Consider the following 14,169-nt stretch of genomic DNA (forward strand, 5'->3'; position numbering starts at 1 on the left):
TCTGGAGGCAGAGATCCATCCGGATCTCTGTGAGTTCAAAGCCACACTGGAAACAGCCAGGCATGGTGACACACATCTTTAATCCCAGGAAATGATAGCAGGAAGCAGAAAGGTATATAAGGCGTGAGGTCCAGGAACTAGAGCTGGTTAAGCTTTTAGGCTTTTAGCAGCAGTTCAGCTGAGATCTATTCAGATGAGGACACAGAGGCTTCCAGTTTGAGGAAACAGGATCAGCTGAGGAATTGATGAGGTGAGATTTGCTGTGGCTTGTTCTGTTTCTCTGATCTTTCAGCATTCACCCAAATACCTGGCTCCGGGTTTGTCTTTATTAATAAGACTTTTTAAGATTTGTGCTACAGGGCTGACCACCAGGGATTAAGGAACACCGATTCTCCCTCTCAGCAGCCACTAATTATCTGTAGCTATTCATCTATGGTGAGATGTTGTGAGCATTCCCCAACTAGGCTGGCATGTCAGTTGGTGACATTGTGCAGGTCTTGTTTAGACAACCAGATTGTTGAGATTTCATGGGCACAGCAAAAAGAGGAAAAAGAAAGTGAGAAGATCAAGAGAAGGCCCAATGTTGAGCTACAGAAGCTCTGGAGATAGGGGAAGGAAGACAAAAAAAAATCTAAGACACAAAATGAATGTTTCAGAAGTTAAGATTTCCAGGAGCAAGGTATGAAACTCGGTAAACTCATTTGCCTACCATGTTTAATCCCCAACATGGCAATCTGTTTAACTAATACTGAAAGACCCCCACCAAAGGCTCAGACACAGTTCCTTCAGAAACCCAAAAGAGCTGAGGGAAGAGATAGCTTAAAAATAAACAGAACTGAGTCAGTTCCCCCTTCCTGGAGAGGGTGAAGTCAGGTGTTTTCAAAAGAACAAAGTCAGGATGTCTGGTGGTGACCGATTAACCATGAGATGCCCCTCTCCAGAGATAACATGACCAGACCCCGGAGATGGGTTGTAAAACTCCTGACAGGGCAAACAGATAAGCTGAAATAAGACAAAGTCCAGGCCCAGGAAAAACTGGACCAATCAAGGATGGACCTGTACTAACCCCCTTCCCCTCTAAGAAATTTTGTGGGTTTTGCCTATAAAAACTAACTTCCCCAACAAAGAGTAACTCCACCCCGCTTCACTGCCAGTGAGTGCTTGAGATGAGTTCCCTGTCATGACTCGTAGCAGAAGTAAACCTTGCTTTTGCATTCTGGTACGTTTGTCCTCGGTGGTCTCTCTGGGGGGTCACAATCTGGGCACAACAATACTATATTGAGAGACCCATTGGATAAGGAAGAATGGATGAAGACCTACCACCCAAGGAATATCATTGTGGAATCTCAGATAATGGACTAGAGTAAAACATAAAAGCCTGTAGAAGCTGGGCAGTGGTGGCACACACCTTTAATCCCAGCACTCGGGAGGCAGAGCCAGGCAGATCTCTGTGAGTTCAGGACCAGCCTGGGCTACCAAGTGAGTTCCAGGAAAGGCGCAAAGCTACACAGAGAAATCCTGTCTCGAAAAACCAAAAATAAAAAATAAAAATAAAAAATAAATAAAAGCCTGTAGAAAAAAAAAAAAAAAACAAGCTCCACACAAAAAATTGAGAAGCAGAATGCCATGTGCTTGTCTCTCCATGCTTTTTAATACAATAGTTTGTTCCCCCTCCCCCCCAAAAAAAAATCTCCTAATGCTGAATTTTGTGTCTACCCAAACTAAATTAAGGGAGTTGATAAAACACAGTTTTAAAAGAAGCATGTCTCAAAGGTTTAAATTCTATATTCCCTTTCCTTAAAATAGAAGTTTAACAAAGACAAAACCAAGCAAACAAAAGCAGAAAAACTAGATCTTGGAGTGTCAGTGTCATCAATGCAAAGTGAGAGAGATTCCCCTGGATGTGTAGAGAGATCCCAGAATCACTGTTTGCCATCTTAAGGAAAGAACTAGGGGTCTAGTGGGCATAGCTCTTAGAAAATGAAACTGATAAAAGGATTAATCTTGTCGAGAGGAATTTTATACATCTAGAATCTGGGGATTCCGGTCAGGAATAAAGAAAACCATATCAATTCATGCAAGAAGGAAAAGAATCTCCTACTAAGATTAAGCCAACTGGTGGAGGCTGACATTAGCGATGATGTAAAAGAAGCCCTGTGAGAGGGTAAGGCAGGACTTTTGGTGTGGTGTGCCCCTGGTTCAGAAACCTGAGGCACTTCCCTTTCCCTCCACCACATTCATCCATGCCTTCTAACCCAACAACTTACTCAAGCCACTACAGCCACATTCCACCAAGCAGACACAGGGGAGAGATAAAAGCAACAAGCTGGCTTCCCCTCTTCCTTTAGGTCATTTACATTACTGGGCTGGCATTTCCCAGGGGTGAAGACTGTCCCATGACCACAGCAAGCTAAGTTTTCTAGTACTGATTTTGTTTTCCAGGCCAAATGGATGAATGGATAGATGAATGGATACTCACACACACACACACACACACACACACACACACACACACACACACACGCAGTCTTTGTTCCCTTCCTCCAGCTATACTGTTCATTCATACTATTTACGAATTCTCTCATGAACAGCACACACTAGATCCAGGGCCCAGTGAAAAAGACATCAAAATCCATATATGCTCAAGTCCCTTCTACGGCATTTGCACATAACACACACTCACCTTCCTAGGTATCTCAGGCCATGCAAATACTTGCTATATACTCTATTGTGTCCATAGTGCAAAAGAAAACCTCTGTACATATCCAGAACAGATAATTTCCCCCAATATTCTGCTTTCTCTGGTTAAATCCACATATGCTCACCCCAGCTACATGGAGCTGACTGTATTTTCTCTTCCGTCATGTTCTGTACAAATTGTAAACTCTAATGGGGAAAAAACTACTTTTTTCCCCACTTCCATAGTTTCTAGGAAAGTGCCTGCAGCATAAAAGAAACGCAATAAGCATTAATTGAGTAAGTAAATGAACTGTTAACTCAGGGCTGAAAAAACAGTCTGACAGATTTTAATCAAGTAGATGCTGTCTTTACACAAATGGTACTTCGTTTAAATTTGCTGGTTTAGGAAATAACGTCTTCAGAAAAAAAGGCTAAATTCTTCCAGAATTACTAATTTTTTTAAAAAACCTCCCTCATCTAAACAAAACCCCTTCCACAAGGCACCTCAATAAAACCATACCTGATAAGCCTATTTATTATTCTTCCCAGTCTCTAACGATATAGGGAATGTTATTGAAATGCATGCAGTAACTATTAACAAGAAGAGTCATAAATTATAATGTAGATTAATATGGTAATTATTTTAAACACTTGGAGACGCCAGAAGGCAAGTGCTACGATGTGATCTAAATTCTCATTTTTCTAGTAAATGGACATTATCTGTAAATAGAAAACTACTGAACACCAGAATATTCCTAACAGAGACAACCATGGGGAAAAAACAGCTATAACATGTTAGATGAAGTTATCCTGGCCACCAACAACCAAACAAGGAGTACCTAAGAGGTCAGCTGTTTTAAGTAGCAGAGAGCAATTTACTTTTGATCCCTCTGCATATGACTGTGAAGGTCTCATTTCAGGCCTGTGACCCCACTGTTCTGAGCACCAGGAAAATTAACCCATCGTTATTCAGAGCCTCCCAGGCCATGCTTGGTGTCAACACTTGAGTAGTCTGCAATAAAGGTGAAGGCTCCTGGTTTGTGTCCCAGGTCACCCTACCCGGAGATTTTAAAGCACCCACATACATTCACACTGGGCTCTACATTTTGGAGTGTTAGTACCCTAGGGGACTTAAAGTGGTGGCCCAGGGTGTGGAACTCTACGGAGCTCAGGGTTCTGCTCATTGCAACATCACCTCTGACGTCAGAGCCGGAATTTTGTAGAACAAAGGCCGAGCAAAGGGTCGGAGTTGACACTACAGATCGAAAAGGAGAGGTGCAGAGCCGCGCCCAGTCCAGCGCGGACCAACCGAGCAGGCGAGCGCGCCGGGAAGTGGGGAGAGCGCGATCCCAGCACCAGCAGCGGTGGTTCTGCTGTTCTGCGCGCTCCAGAGGAGCCATGTTAGCACTCCGAAGTGGCCTGAGGAAGGTGCTGGCCCCGTGGGCGCTGGCGCCTCAGGTACCTGCCGCGGCCAGCAGAGAGGTGGGCGGAGCTGTGTGGGGCGCAGGCACTCTTGGTGAGGCTTGGTGCTAAGGGGGTGTCTCGGTTCCCTGGCACCTGCGAGTCTCGGCCTGGGACAACCCTGCCCAGCAGCGCCCATCAGTTAGGGCGGGACTGGGACCTCGGGAAAGTCGACTAGGACAGAAGAGATGAGGACCAAAGGGAGCCAACCGCCCAGCCCTTGCTGTTGAGCACCGGCTTATCCTGGGAATAAATAGTTCCTTCGGGTGGGGAATTTGACTTAACCCAAATGGAGGGAGAGTAATCATGTTAAGCTAGTCTAGAACCGGGTAAACCTTGAAGAAGAGACTAGGGACTTCATGACTGCTCACCCAGCGTTGCCCAGGCAACGCCACCAATTATTTCCTAACAGTTTTTCACTGAACTTTTATTTTTTTATTTGTTTGTTTGTTTTACCAACGTTCTCTTTAATGAGTCGGTGCTGGCAAGAACAAGTCTAAGTGGCACAAAACGAAGCCCATGATTCCTCCTGTAATTTCAGCGTAATTCTGACTCTACAACAAAAACCTTGAAAATCGTTTCTATCTAGTCATTCACACACCTCTCTGTAGGTTCCCTCCTATATATTATGTCCTGGAAATAATAATGAAAGTTTGTGCCTGTGACAAGTATTTCATACTCCAAATGCACATTCACTCTTTGAATAAACCTATAAACTATTGTGAATGTCATTGACTTACTTTCTGATGTCTTATTCATTTTTAAACTATAGATAATAAGCAGTTCTACTAAACCCATTTGTAGATTTTGGTGAAACACACACATACACACACACACACACACACACACACTACATCATATGCAGAGACAGCTGCAGATTTTTATAGGAAGTTTACTGATTTGCACAGTAAGAACACAGTTCAGAGCAGACATCAATGGAATGAACTAAAGGTAGAAAATTATATCAAGCTTTATGTAAAATAAAGTGTTTTTAAGAAAAAAATTATTAGGAGGGAATAGATTACTTTTTCTATCCATAATAAGTTGTCCATGTGTACAGTGATTTTTCCATTACTTTTATATTCATCTGATCTGTTTTAACAGAATTTTCTGGTATTATTAGCTTCATGAAATGGGTACATGATACCCCAACTTGAAAATAAGATGTGTTTTTACAGTACAATGTCATACAATGTGTGTACACACATATATGTGCATATATACAGACATACACAAGGTAATTTCTGACAAAGAATTTCCCAGGGAAAAGTGCTCTCAGATCAAGAAGTAGAAACTTACATAGTAAATATGATTATTTTTAAAAAGATAATACCTGAGAGGCAGAACCACACTGGTACAACTAGATGCATTAAAGCTCATCTTCGCTTTGCGTTTCTCATTAGAAATTAATAGTAATTCTGGCAATTTTTCTTAGCATCCATGGTCTATTACAGTGATTCTCAACCTGTGGGTTGACCCCTTTAAGGTGGCATATCAGATATCCTGCATATCAGATATTTACATTACGATTCATAATAGTAGCAAAGTTACAGTTATGAAGTAGTGAAAGAAATAATGTTATGGTTGAGGGTCACCATAGCATGAGAAACTGTAGCTAGAGTTTTCCTGCCTGGCCCACAGTCAGGACAAATCTTTGTAACCCGCCAGTCCCACAGCCACTCAGACCCAACCAAGTAAACACAGAGACTTATATTGCTTACAAACTGTATGGCCGTGGCAGGCTTCTTGCTAACTGTTCTTATAGCTTAAATTAATCCATTTCCATAAATCTATACCTTGCCACGTGGCTCGTGGCTTACTGGCATCTTCACATGCTACTTGTCATCGTGGCGGCTGGCAGTGTCTCTGACTCAGCCTTCCACTTCCCAGCTTTATTCTCCTCCTTGTCCCGCCTATACTTACTGCCTGGCCACTGGCCAATCAGTGATTTATTTCTTGACCAATCAGCAACACACTTGACATACAGACCATCCCACAGCAAGAAACTGTATTGAGGATTGCAGCATTAGGAAGGTTGAGGACCCCTGGTCTATTACCAGACTTGGTAATGCAGTTGGATAGTGATAGCATTATAACGCACTGCCTACATCCCAGTTCTATTCCTGTTGAATGTAGGAAGATTTCTTCGACATGAATGGCAATTTCTCTTTTTTAAAAAGTTTTCTTTTAGTAAACATGTTTGTTGTGTATGTCCAAAGACATACAGTCTATGGAGTTCTCTCAGATATGTAACTGTAGTCACATATACTACAGATTAAAAGAATATAAGGGAAAAACAAAATGTACGTGACTCCTAACTGTAGCTCTCTAGCACAGGAGCATCTCTAAGGTAGCACTGCCTTAGTTTGGGGCAACTTTCTATGAAAGGGTGGCTTAAGGAGAATCCACATGTTTAACTGTAGTTATCTTCAAAATCTACTAAAATATGTCTATGGAGAGTTGACAAGAAAAATGGCAACAGGACTTGGGACTCAGCTATTGTGTCCCCTGTCACCAGACCCAGATTTGGTTGGACGATAACACACAGTCTGTGCTCCCTCAAATACTGAGATTTGATTTCTCTTTCTTCAGGTGTGCTCATCTTTTGCTACTGGCCGCAGACAAACCGAAGGAACATTCTATGAGTTTTGTACTTACTATCTTAAACCTTCAAAGATGAAAGAGTTCCTGAAAAATTTTAAGAAAAATGTTCATCTTCGGACAGCTCACTCGGAATTGGTTGGATATTGGAGTGTAGAATTTGGAGGCAGAATAAACAGAGTATTCCATATTTGGAAGTATGGTATGAGTTGCCCAGTTCAAATGTTCAGTATAGATTTCTATTCTGGTAGATGCTACAGAAGTCTTAGATGGATACATATTAATATAAATATAGATTAAGGAGAACTTTTTTTTTTTTTTTGGTTTTTCGAGACAGGGTTTCTCTGTGTAGCTTTGCGCCTTTCCTGGAACTCACTTGGTAGACCAGGCTGGCCTCGAACTCACAGAGCAAAGCAATGCAGAACCAAAAAGTAAATTCAGTGACCACTCTTCTTGGTCCACCTTTAATAACCTTTCCCAAAGTCTACCATAACTGGGAAATTATGAGTTCTCATCCATTCATTAAATTGTAGACTACAATTCTCAAAAAAAAATAGTGACTTACTGAAAAATGGTTTTAATGCAAAATTTAAAACTATTTACACAAGTCCAAGTAGGTTAAGATCACAGAATGAAAGAGGTATCTGATGCTAGACCTGGACATCACTGTCTTAGTGGAAGCAGTTTACACATTCAGGATTTTGGATAAATGAAGGTTGAGAGATAATGGCAGTCAACTTTTGATCTTCCCCCTACCCTGAAGCTTATTGATTCCATTGCATTTAGAGACTATTTTCAGTTCATTTCTACATTCCAAAGTTAATGAATTTGCTGCCATATTACTTTAAGAAGTTAAGGGAAATACATTACTAAGAGTCCTCATACTGAAGCTGCACTGCCTTGAAAAAGGAGAACATCACAGAATTATTCAGAATGCTTGTTAACTTTTTAAAAGTCTAACCTTAAAATAGCCTTCACCAGGATTTGAGCATATGTTCAGCAAACTCTTAATAATTAATTGCATTTAGTGTTTGGTCACCTATGTTCAATTAATGTTCACAAATATTCTTTAGTGAGAAAAGATTCTGTAGATGACATGGGTATGCTTTGTTTTGTTTTGTGTTCAGTTTTAAAAGACAACAAACACTGTTAGTACAACTTATGCTTCACACATGGTTCATTTTAAGTCATGCCCACTGAGGACAGTAATGAAGTCTTAATTTACCTCACTTTAGGCATATGTTATTCCTATTCCTAGCATAAACTACATAAATATTTTACCTTAGTCTCATAAGGCCTTTACAATAAATATAGTACTAGGCCCATACATAGTTAAACATGTCTACCTACTTCAGTAACTAAGAAAGCAGAGATATGAGTGCTGGAGAGAAACAATGGCTGACAGTAGTATGAGAATCAGCACTATTTCTTTGGAAGTTATTTGTACAAAGGAACCAATACCAAGTACATTCAAATTTCAATTAATGTTAAAATTTATTCAAGATAAGTCTTGCCTACCTATCAACATACTGAAATAAAGTTTGTCTTTCAACTGACACTGTCAATTGAATGCCTCAATTGAGTAGTAAGAATAGTCCACGTGTAAGTGTTCAACACTATTGTAAGCCCTCTTTATTCACGTAATCCTCACCACAGACCTGGGGGTTGATGTTATATTATTTACATGTATCACAGACTCAGAAAAAAGGCAGATGAACATACAGTATCTTAACTCCTGTACAGAGCTACCTTTGAAGAGATAAGACCTGTGAAGCCCATTCAATGAGATCATGTTGGTTGTTTTCATTTCTTTAGCCCAGGAGCAACTTGATGCAGATATGACATTTCTTCACTTAGCTGTTCCCAAATCTACAAACACAGTGTTGTTGTGTGCTCCAGATGAGTGATTAATGATCTGGATGTAATACAAAGAAGCATCGATGGTTTTAAACCATTTTTTAAAAAGTTCTTCTCCATTCTTTTCTACCATAGATAATTTTGCTCATCGAGCTGCAGTTTTCAAAGCCTTGGCCAGTGATCCAGACTGGCAAGAACGATTCTTCATTCCAAATTTGGCTTCCATTGATAAACAAGAGAGTGAAATTGTCTATCTGGTACCATGGTGCAAAATGGGAACGCCTCCCAAGGAAGGTGTGTCTCTCTTAGCCTCTCTGAGTTTTCATGACTGAAATGGTACAGATGTTAAGTTCTTATGTACTTTGAGACCAGGGGGAGCCTCCCTTTTATATATGGACATAAGTAATCATTGAGATAAAAGTAAAGTGCGGCTCTTTGCTTATCCTTAAAAAGTGAGGACCAATGAAGAATTCTTCCCACTTGAAGGTTTCTGGATTTGTAAACCTTAGCTATGTTATAGAAAATTTCCATGGTCAATAAAGGTTGAACACTGCACATTGAGAGCCAGACACCATTGGTGGGGTGGTGAGCGCTCATATATTCTATCATTGTTTTAAAACAATATTAATATTTAAATATAACTATATTTTATATATCCCTATACAAATGTAGACATGTTTATTATATTAAATATGTGTATAAGTTACACTCAATTTTAAATCACTGTCTACGTTTTCCTACAAAACAGACCATTTGGGGGAATTGATTAAGTGGAGTAGCCAAGCTCTATTACTATAATAACTTTTGTGTTCCTCTTCCTTACTTTCAGTTTGAAAAGAATTCTTTCTCTTCTTGCTGATTTCACTTCTTGTGTGTTTAAAGAAACTATTGCTAAGTCTAATTTCACAAGAAGTCAGATTAGAAAAGCATAAACTAATTAGAAATTTATTTTTCTTTGTTGTTCTCAGCTTTGTAGTATGTTTTAGGTGACACCCCAAAGAAACCTGAAAAGCTTTATTTGGCTCCTGCCCCCACAGGTCTCCTAGAAGCTCTCAGAACATCTAAATAAAATAGCTGTCTTCTCCATTAGGTCTACTTGTAACCTAGTTCTTTGCCTCTGCTGATTCTACACGTCTGTGGAGAGATAAAATACATTTCAAATATGTAGATATTTGAAATAAATATTTAGGAACAATAAAATTATATCTATAGGTTGGCTTGTTTTTCCAAAATATGGAAATATAAATATCATTTCTGCTACATTGTTAGATTTCTCTTCCTATTGGATATGAAAATTTACAGTGGCAAAATACACAAAGAAAAATGGTGGAAGTTGAGAGTAAAAACATAGGCATTGCAGAAAAAGTTTATTTTATTTTGTTGTTAACCTCGGATTTTATACATTCATGGCAAGTGCTCTGTCACTGAGCCACCTCTCCAAATCCACGGAAAATTATTTGATTAAGTTCTTTCCTAAAAGTATACATTTAGGCCATTCAAAATATCTTACTCCACCAATTTCTCAATATCTACTTTAGTAACAAGTTTTTACACTAAAATATTTCAGATAATTTATATATAGTTTCTAGTTCTTCTCTTAAAACCATTTTAATTCATTCTCTCTCTCTCTCTCTCTCTCTCTCTCTCTCTCTCTCTCTCTCTCTCTCTGTGTGTGTGTGTGTGTGTGTGTGTGTGTGTGTGTGCAGTGAATGCAGATACCTGTTGTGGAAACCAGAAGTGTGAGATATATTAGAGCTAGTTAAAGGCCATTGCCAGCTTCCTGACATGGGTGCTGGGAACTGAACCTTGGTCCTCCATAAGAGCAGTTCATGCTCTTAACTACAGAACTATCTCTCCAGCCCTCACTGGCCCCCTACTTTTTGTCATCTGTAGGATTAAATGTAATAGCATAAATAAGTTAAACATGGACAATGGATTTCTAAGCATAAAATTAAGGGAAATAATGCAAATGTAATTAATACATCTGTATAAATGTGTATACATGCAATCCTTCAAATATATACATGTAGATCAGGCTTCTTCTACTGAAACCAAGTGAATATGAATATGAGTAAAAATTCCTTGACTATCATTATTTAAATTACTTTTTCCATATTCTAGGAGTCTATGAACTTGCTACTTTTCTTATGAAACCTGGTGGCCCAGCTCTATGGGGTGACCCATTTGAAAGAGCAATAACTGCCCATGCCAAACAAGGCTACATTGAACTAATTGGTGTGTTTCATACAGAATACGGGAAACTCAACAGAGGTACAGATTCCATTTATTTTAAAATTTCTGTGCATATTAGTGACCTATTTATCTTCTAGGATCCTTCAGTTAAAGTTCATATATTATTGACAAGTTCTTGTACTTTTATCATTTTAAGGAGTTGATAAGTTGTCTCTTTTCTATTTAGAATTTAACACCTACCATAACTATTTTGAAATGCTAAACTTCTGTTTTCTGGCACATAAAATGAACAAATTTTAACAACCATAAGAACCTCAAGAAATAGTGTATTTCTTTATAATCTTTTTATTCCTTTAAATATATTATTATCGGTGCTAGGGATTGAACCCAGGGCCTTATGCATACTAGACAAGTGCTCTACCACTGAACTATATCCCCTGTCCTAATTAGGTTTCTATTGCTGGGACAGCACACCACAGCCAAAAGCAACTAGGGGAGATAAGGGTTTATTTCAGCTTATTCTCCCTGTTAGTAGTCCACCAGGAAGAAAAGTCGGGCAGGAACTCAAGGCAGGAACCTGGAGGCAGGAACTGAAGCAGAAGCCAGAGAAGAATGTTATTTCCTGGCCTGCTCCCCCTGATTTTCTGAGTCTGCTTTTTATATGACCCAGGTATACATTCCCAAGCCAGGAGTGACACCAGCCCCAGTTGGCTCATCTTTTCCACACCAATCATTAATCAAGAAAAATTCTCCACAGTCTTGCCCCAATCTATCTTATAGAGCACATTTTCTCACTGAAGCTCTCTCTTCTCAGACAAATCAAGCTTTTGTGTCAAGGTAACAAAAAACTAACACAATTTAACCATTGTCAGCTTGACATATATACACATTGTGATTAAATTATAAACTTTCCCTTGTTTGTCCCCCAAGATGTCATGTTAATATTATCACAGTATAAAATGTAGTATAACTTTAAAAGTCATACCATCTTTAAACGTTCAATCTCTTTAAAATATCCAAAGTCTCTTAACTGTAAGCTCTTGTAAAATCTTATTCCAAGATGGAAGAACCAGAGCATAGTATCAAATTCAAAGCAAACCCAAAATTCAATTGTATAAAAAAGTTCAGTGCCTGACATCTGGGACCTACTCATGGATCGATTGTCTGGGCTTCAAAGGGCCATGGAGGCTCCACTTCTCTAGTTTTGCCAACCTCAGAACCCACAGCTTACCTCCTAGACTCAGCCTGCTCTACTCCATAGCTGCCACTGCCCTGGGCAGTCTCTCACTATTCTGGCATCTCCAATATGCTGAGTCCTCTGCTGCAGCTGAGGCTGCATCCTCACCAGTGACCTTTCCTGGTCTCTCTTCAGGGACTCCAACCCTGCCACACAGTGCCAAGTCTCAGCTGCCCTCCATGACACCTGTATGCCTTCAAAACCAGTTTCACCTGGGTGACCCTTACACATTCATTACCAAGTTCAGCTGACAACATAAGATGCAAAAATAAAGTACTATAAAATATAGTAGGAAGTCATACAGTCTGGATCTTGAGTTCCTTTAGCTATCTTACTTTTCTTCCCTTTTCAAGCCTGTTTCATTTCTTCATCTATAAAACCAGTGGGATTAATTAATCTATAATTTTCTTTTCCAAGTCTCTGACTCCTCTGAAATCTTATCACTAAAATATTTAGTATCAGTCTTTTAACTTAAAGTAATTGGACTTTTTTTTTACTTAATTTCTCTGTATTTGTGTGTAAATGCCTTTCTGATTTACCTCTGCAGTCCATGTTCTGTGGTGGTTCGAGAATGCAGACAGTCGTGCAGCGGGGAGACATCGGTCTCATGAGGATCCCAGAGTCGTGGCTGCTGGTGAGCTGTTTCATTGGGCGTGCATTATTTTTAGAACAAATTTGATTCAGCTAATAACTTTATATGTCTTATGCAATGTCTTTCCAGTTCGGGAAAGTGTCAATTACCTAGATATGCAGCAGAATATGCTCCTAATTCCTGAGTCGTTTTCACCGTTGAAATAGTTTCCTACCGACGGTTTCAGTACCTGATGTGATGTGTGCCAGTAGACGGTGTTTCAATTCTCTCAATTGAATTTCTACTTTTTATTTGAAGGAAGTGGTAAGTTAATTTACTATGTCCCTTGCATTTTTTAAGCCCATCTAGTTCCCTTTTATTAAACCCATCTCTACATAGGAAATAGAATTCATTTTTCCCCATGCCACCTCATTATCTGGCATACATTACAGCGGTGGCACACACCTTTAATCCCAGTACTCGGGAGGCAGAGCCAGGCAGATCTCTGTGAGTTCGAGACCAGCCTGGTCTACAGAGTGAGATCCAAGACAGGCTCCAAAACTACACAGAGAAACCCTGTCTCGAAAAGCCAAAAAAAAAAAAAAAATTAATTTAAAAATAATGTCATTTGGTCCCAGTAAAATCTTTGAATGCTCTTTGGTTTATAAGCTGAAATGTCTTATTATTAATTTTACTAATATTTACTTCATTCAGATGCTTTCTAACAAAGATACTTGGTCACTATATCAAGATCTTTTTTTTTCATTTGTTTCAGAATAGCTCTTCTGTAGGACAACCCCTTGTTCAAATGAGATCACATTTCCAAGCTTGTAACCATATTTTTTAATTATTAATAAATATGTGAACCTTGTAAATTTTGTCTTTTTGCCTGAAATGTTTTGCTCCAGTAGCTTATTTTGTAATATAAAATGGAATTCATGAAAATATTAAACTTTTTTCATATGAAAAAACTGTATAATCATCTGTGTTGTCTGTATTAATTGTCAGTCACTCACTTAGAAAATAATAGATCAGCATACTAAAAGTTTTGATGACTCTACTTTATATGCTGAAATGTTATTTATAATTAATTTAACTAATATTTATTTCATTTTTTATCCTACTTAACAGAGATGTTTGAAATATCTTTATTTAAATGAGGTCATTATAGATGTGGAAACATTTGCCCTAAATAAAAAAAAAAATTACCTATATATTCTGGTGCTTTTTACTAGGTTTTATATTTTCATCATCCTCTTTGGAATTGATGTAATACTGAGAAAGGAATAATTTATTGTCCTTATTGTAAATATGTGTACATTAAGAAACATCACGCTACTTGTTACGGATTGGATTTAGAACAGCGCCCCTCCCCCAAACTCATCAGTTGACTTGGTCAACTAGTAGCAGCATACTGGGTGGTGGTATAAAGCTTAAGAGGTAGGGCCTAGATGAAGAAAATACATCTCTGGTCTTGGGCCCTTGAAAGGTATATTGGAACCCCTTCCTCTGTCTCTGTTTCCTGGTTGCCACAAAGTGAGCAGCTTTCTTCCACCATAATGTACTACCT

At 39.0% G+C, this 14,169-nt stretch overlaps 1 protein-coding gene across 2 annotated transcripts; it reads left to right on the forward strand.

Moving 5' to 3' along the window:
- Positions 1 to 3,900: 3,900 nt before the first annotated feature.
- Positions 3,901 to 13,474, forward strand: LOC131904708 (protein NipSnap homolog 3A-like). 2 transcript variants are annotated; one of them, XM_059255762.1, is made up of 7 exons: positions 3,901 to 4,161; positions 6,733 to 6,943; positions 8,734 to 8,892; positions 10,720 to 10,869; positions 12,576 to 12,662; positions 12,750 to 12,923; positions 13,375 to 13,474. In XM_059255762.1, the coding sequence occupies exons 1-6, from the start codon at positions 4,078 to 4,080 to the stop codon at positions 12,824 to 12,826; spliced, it is 768 nt and encodes a 255-aa protein (XP_059111745.1). In that variant the 5' UTR covers positions 3,901 to 4,077; the 3' UTR covers positions 12,827 to 12,923; positions 13,375 to 13,474. The 2 variants fall into 2 exon arrangements, with proteins under 2 accessions (XP_059111745.1, XP_059111746.1); XM_059255763.1 differs by having other exon boundaries at positions 3,901 to 4,137.
- The last annotated feature ends 695 nt before the right edge of the window (positions 13,475 to 14,169 follow it).

The sequence above is a fragment of the Peromyscus eremicus genome, chromosome 2, assembly GCF_949786415.1.
Source record: "Peromyscus eremicus chromosome 2, PerEre_H2_v1, whole genome shotgun sequence".
Classification (NCBI taxonomy): domain Eukaryota; kingdom Metazoa; phylum Chordata; class Mammalia; order Rodentia; family Cricetidae; genus Peromyscus; species Peromyscus eremicus.

What these genes read in the sequence shown, in the direction of transcription:
- LOC131904708 (XM_059255762.1), top strand. Translation starts at nt 4,078, where the DNA reads ATGTTAGCACTCCGAAGTGGCCTGAGGAAGGTGCTGGCCCCGTGGGCG. An exon ending in CTGCCGCGGCCAGCAGAGAG is followed by an intron (nt 4,162 to 6,732) that starts GTGGGCGGAGCT and finishes CTCTTTCTTCAG; the next exon opens with GTGTGCTCATCTTTTGCTAC. An exon ending in GGGAACGCCTCCCAAGGAAG is followed by an intron (nt 8,893 to 10,719) that starts GTGTGTCTCTCT and finishes TCCATATTCTAG; the next exon opens with GAGTCTATGAACTTGCTACT.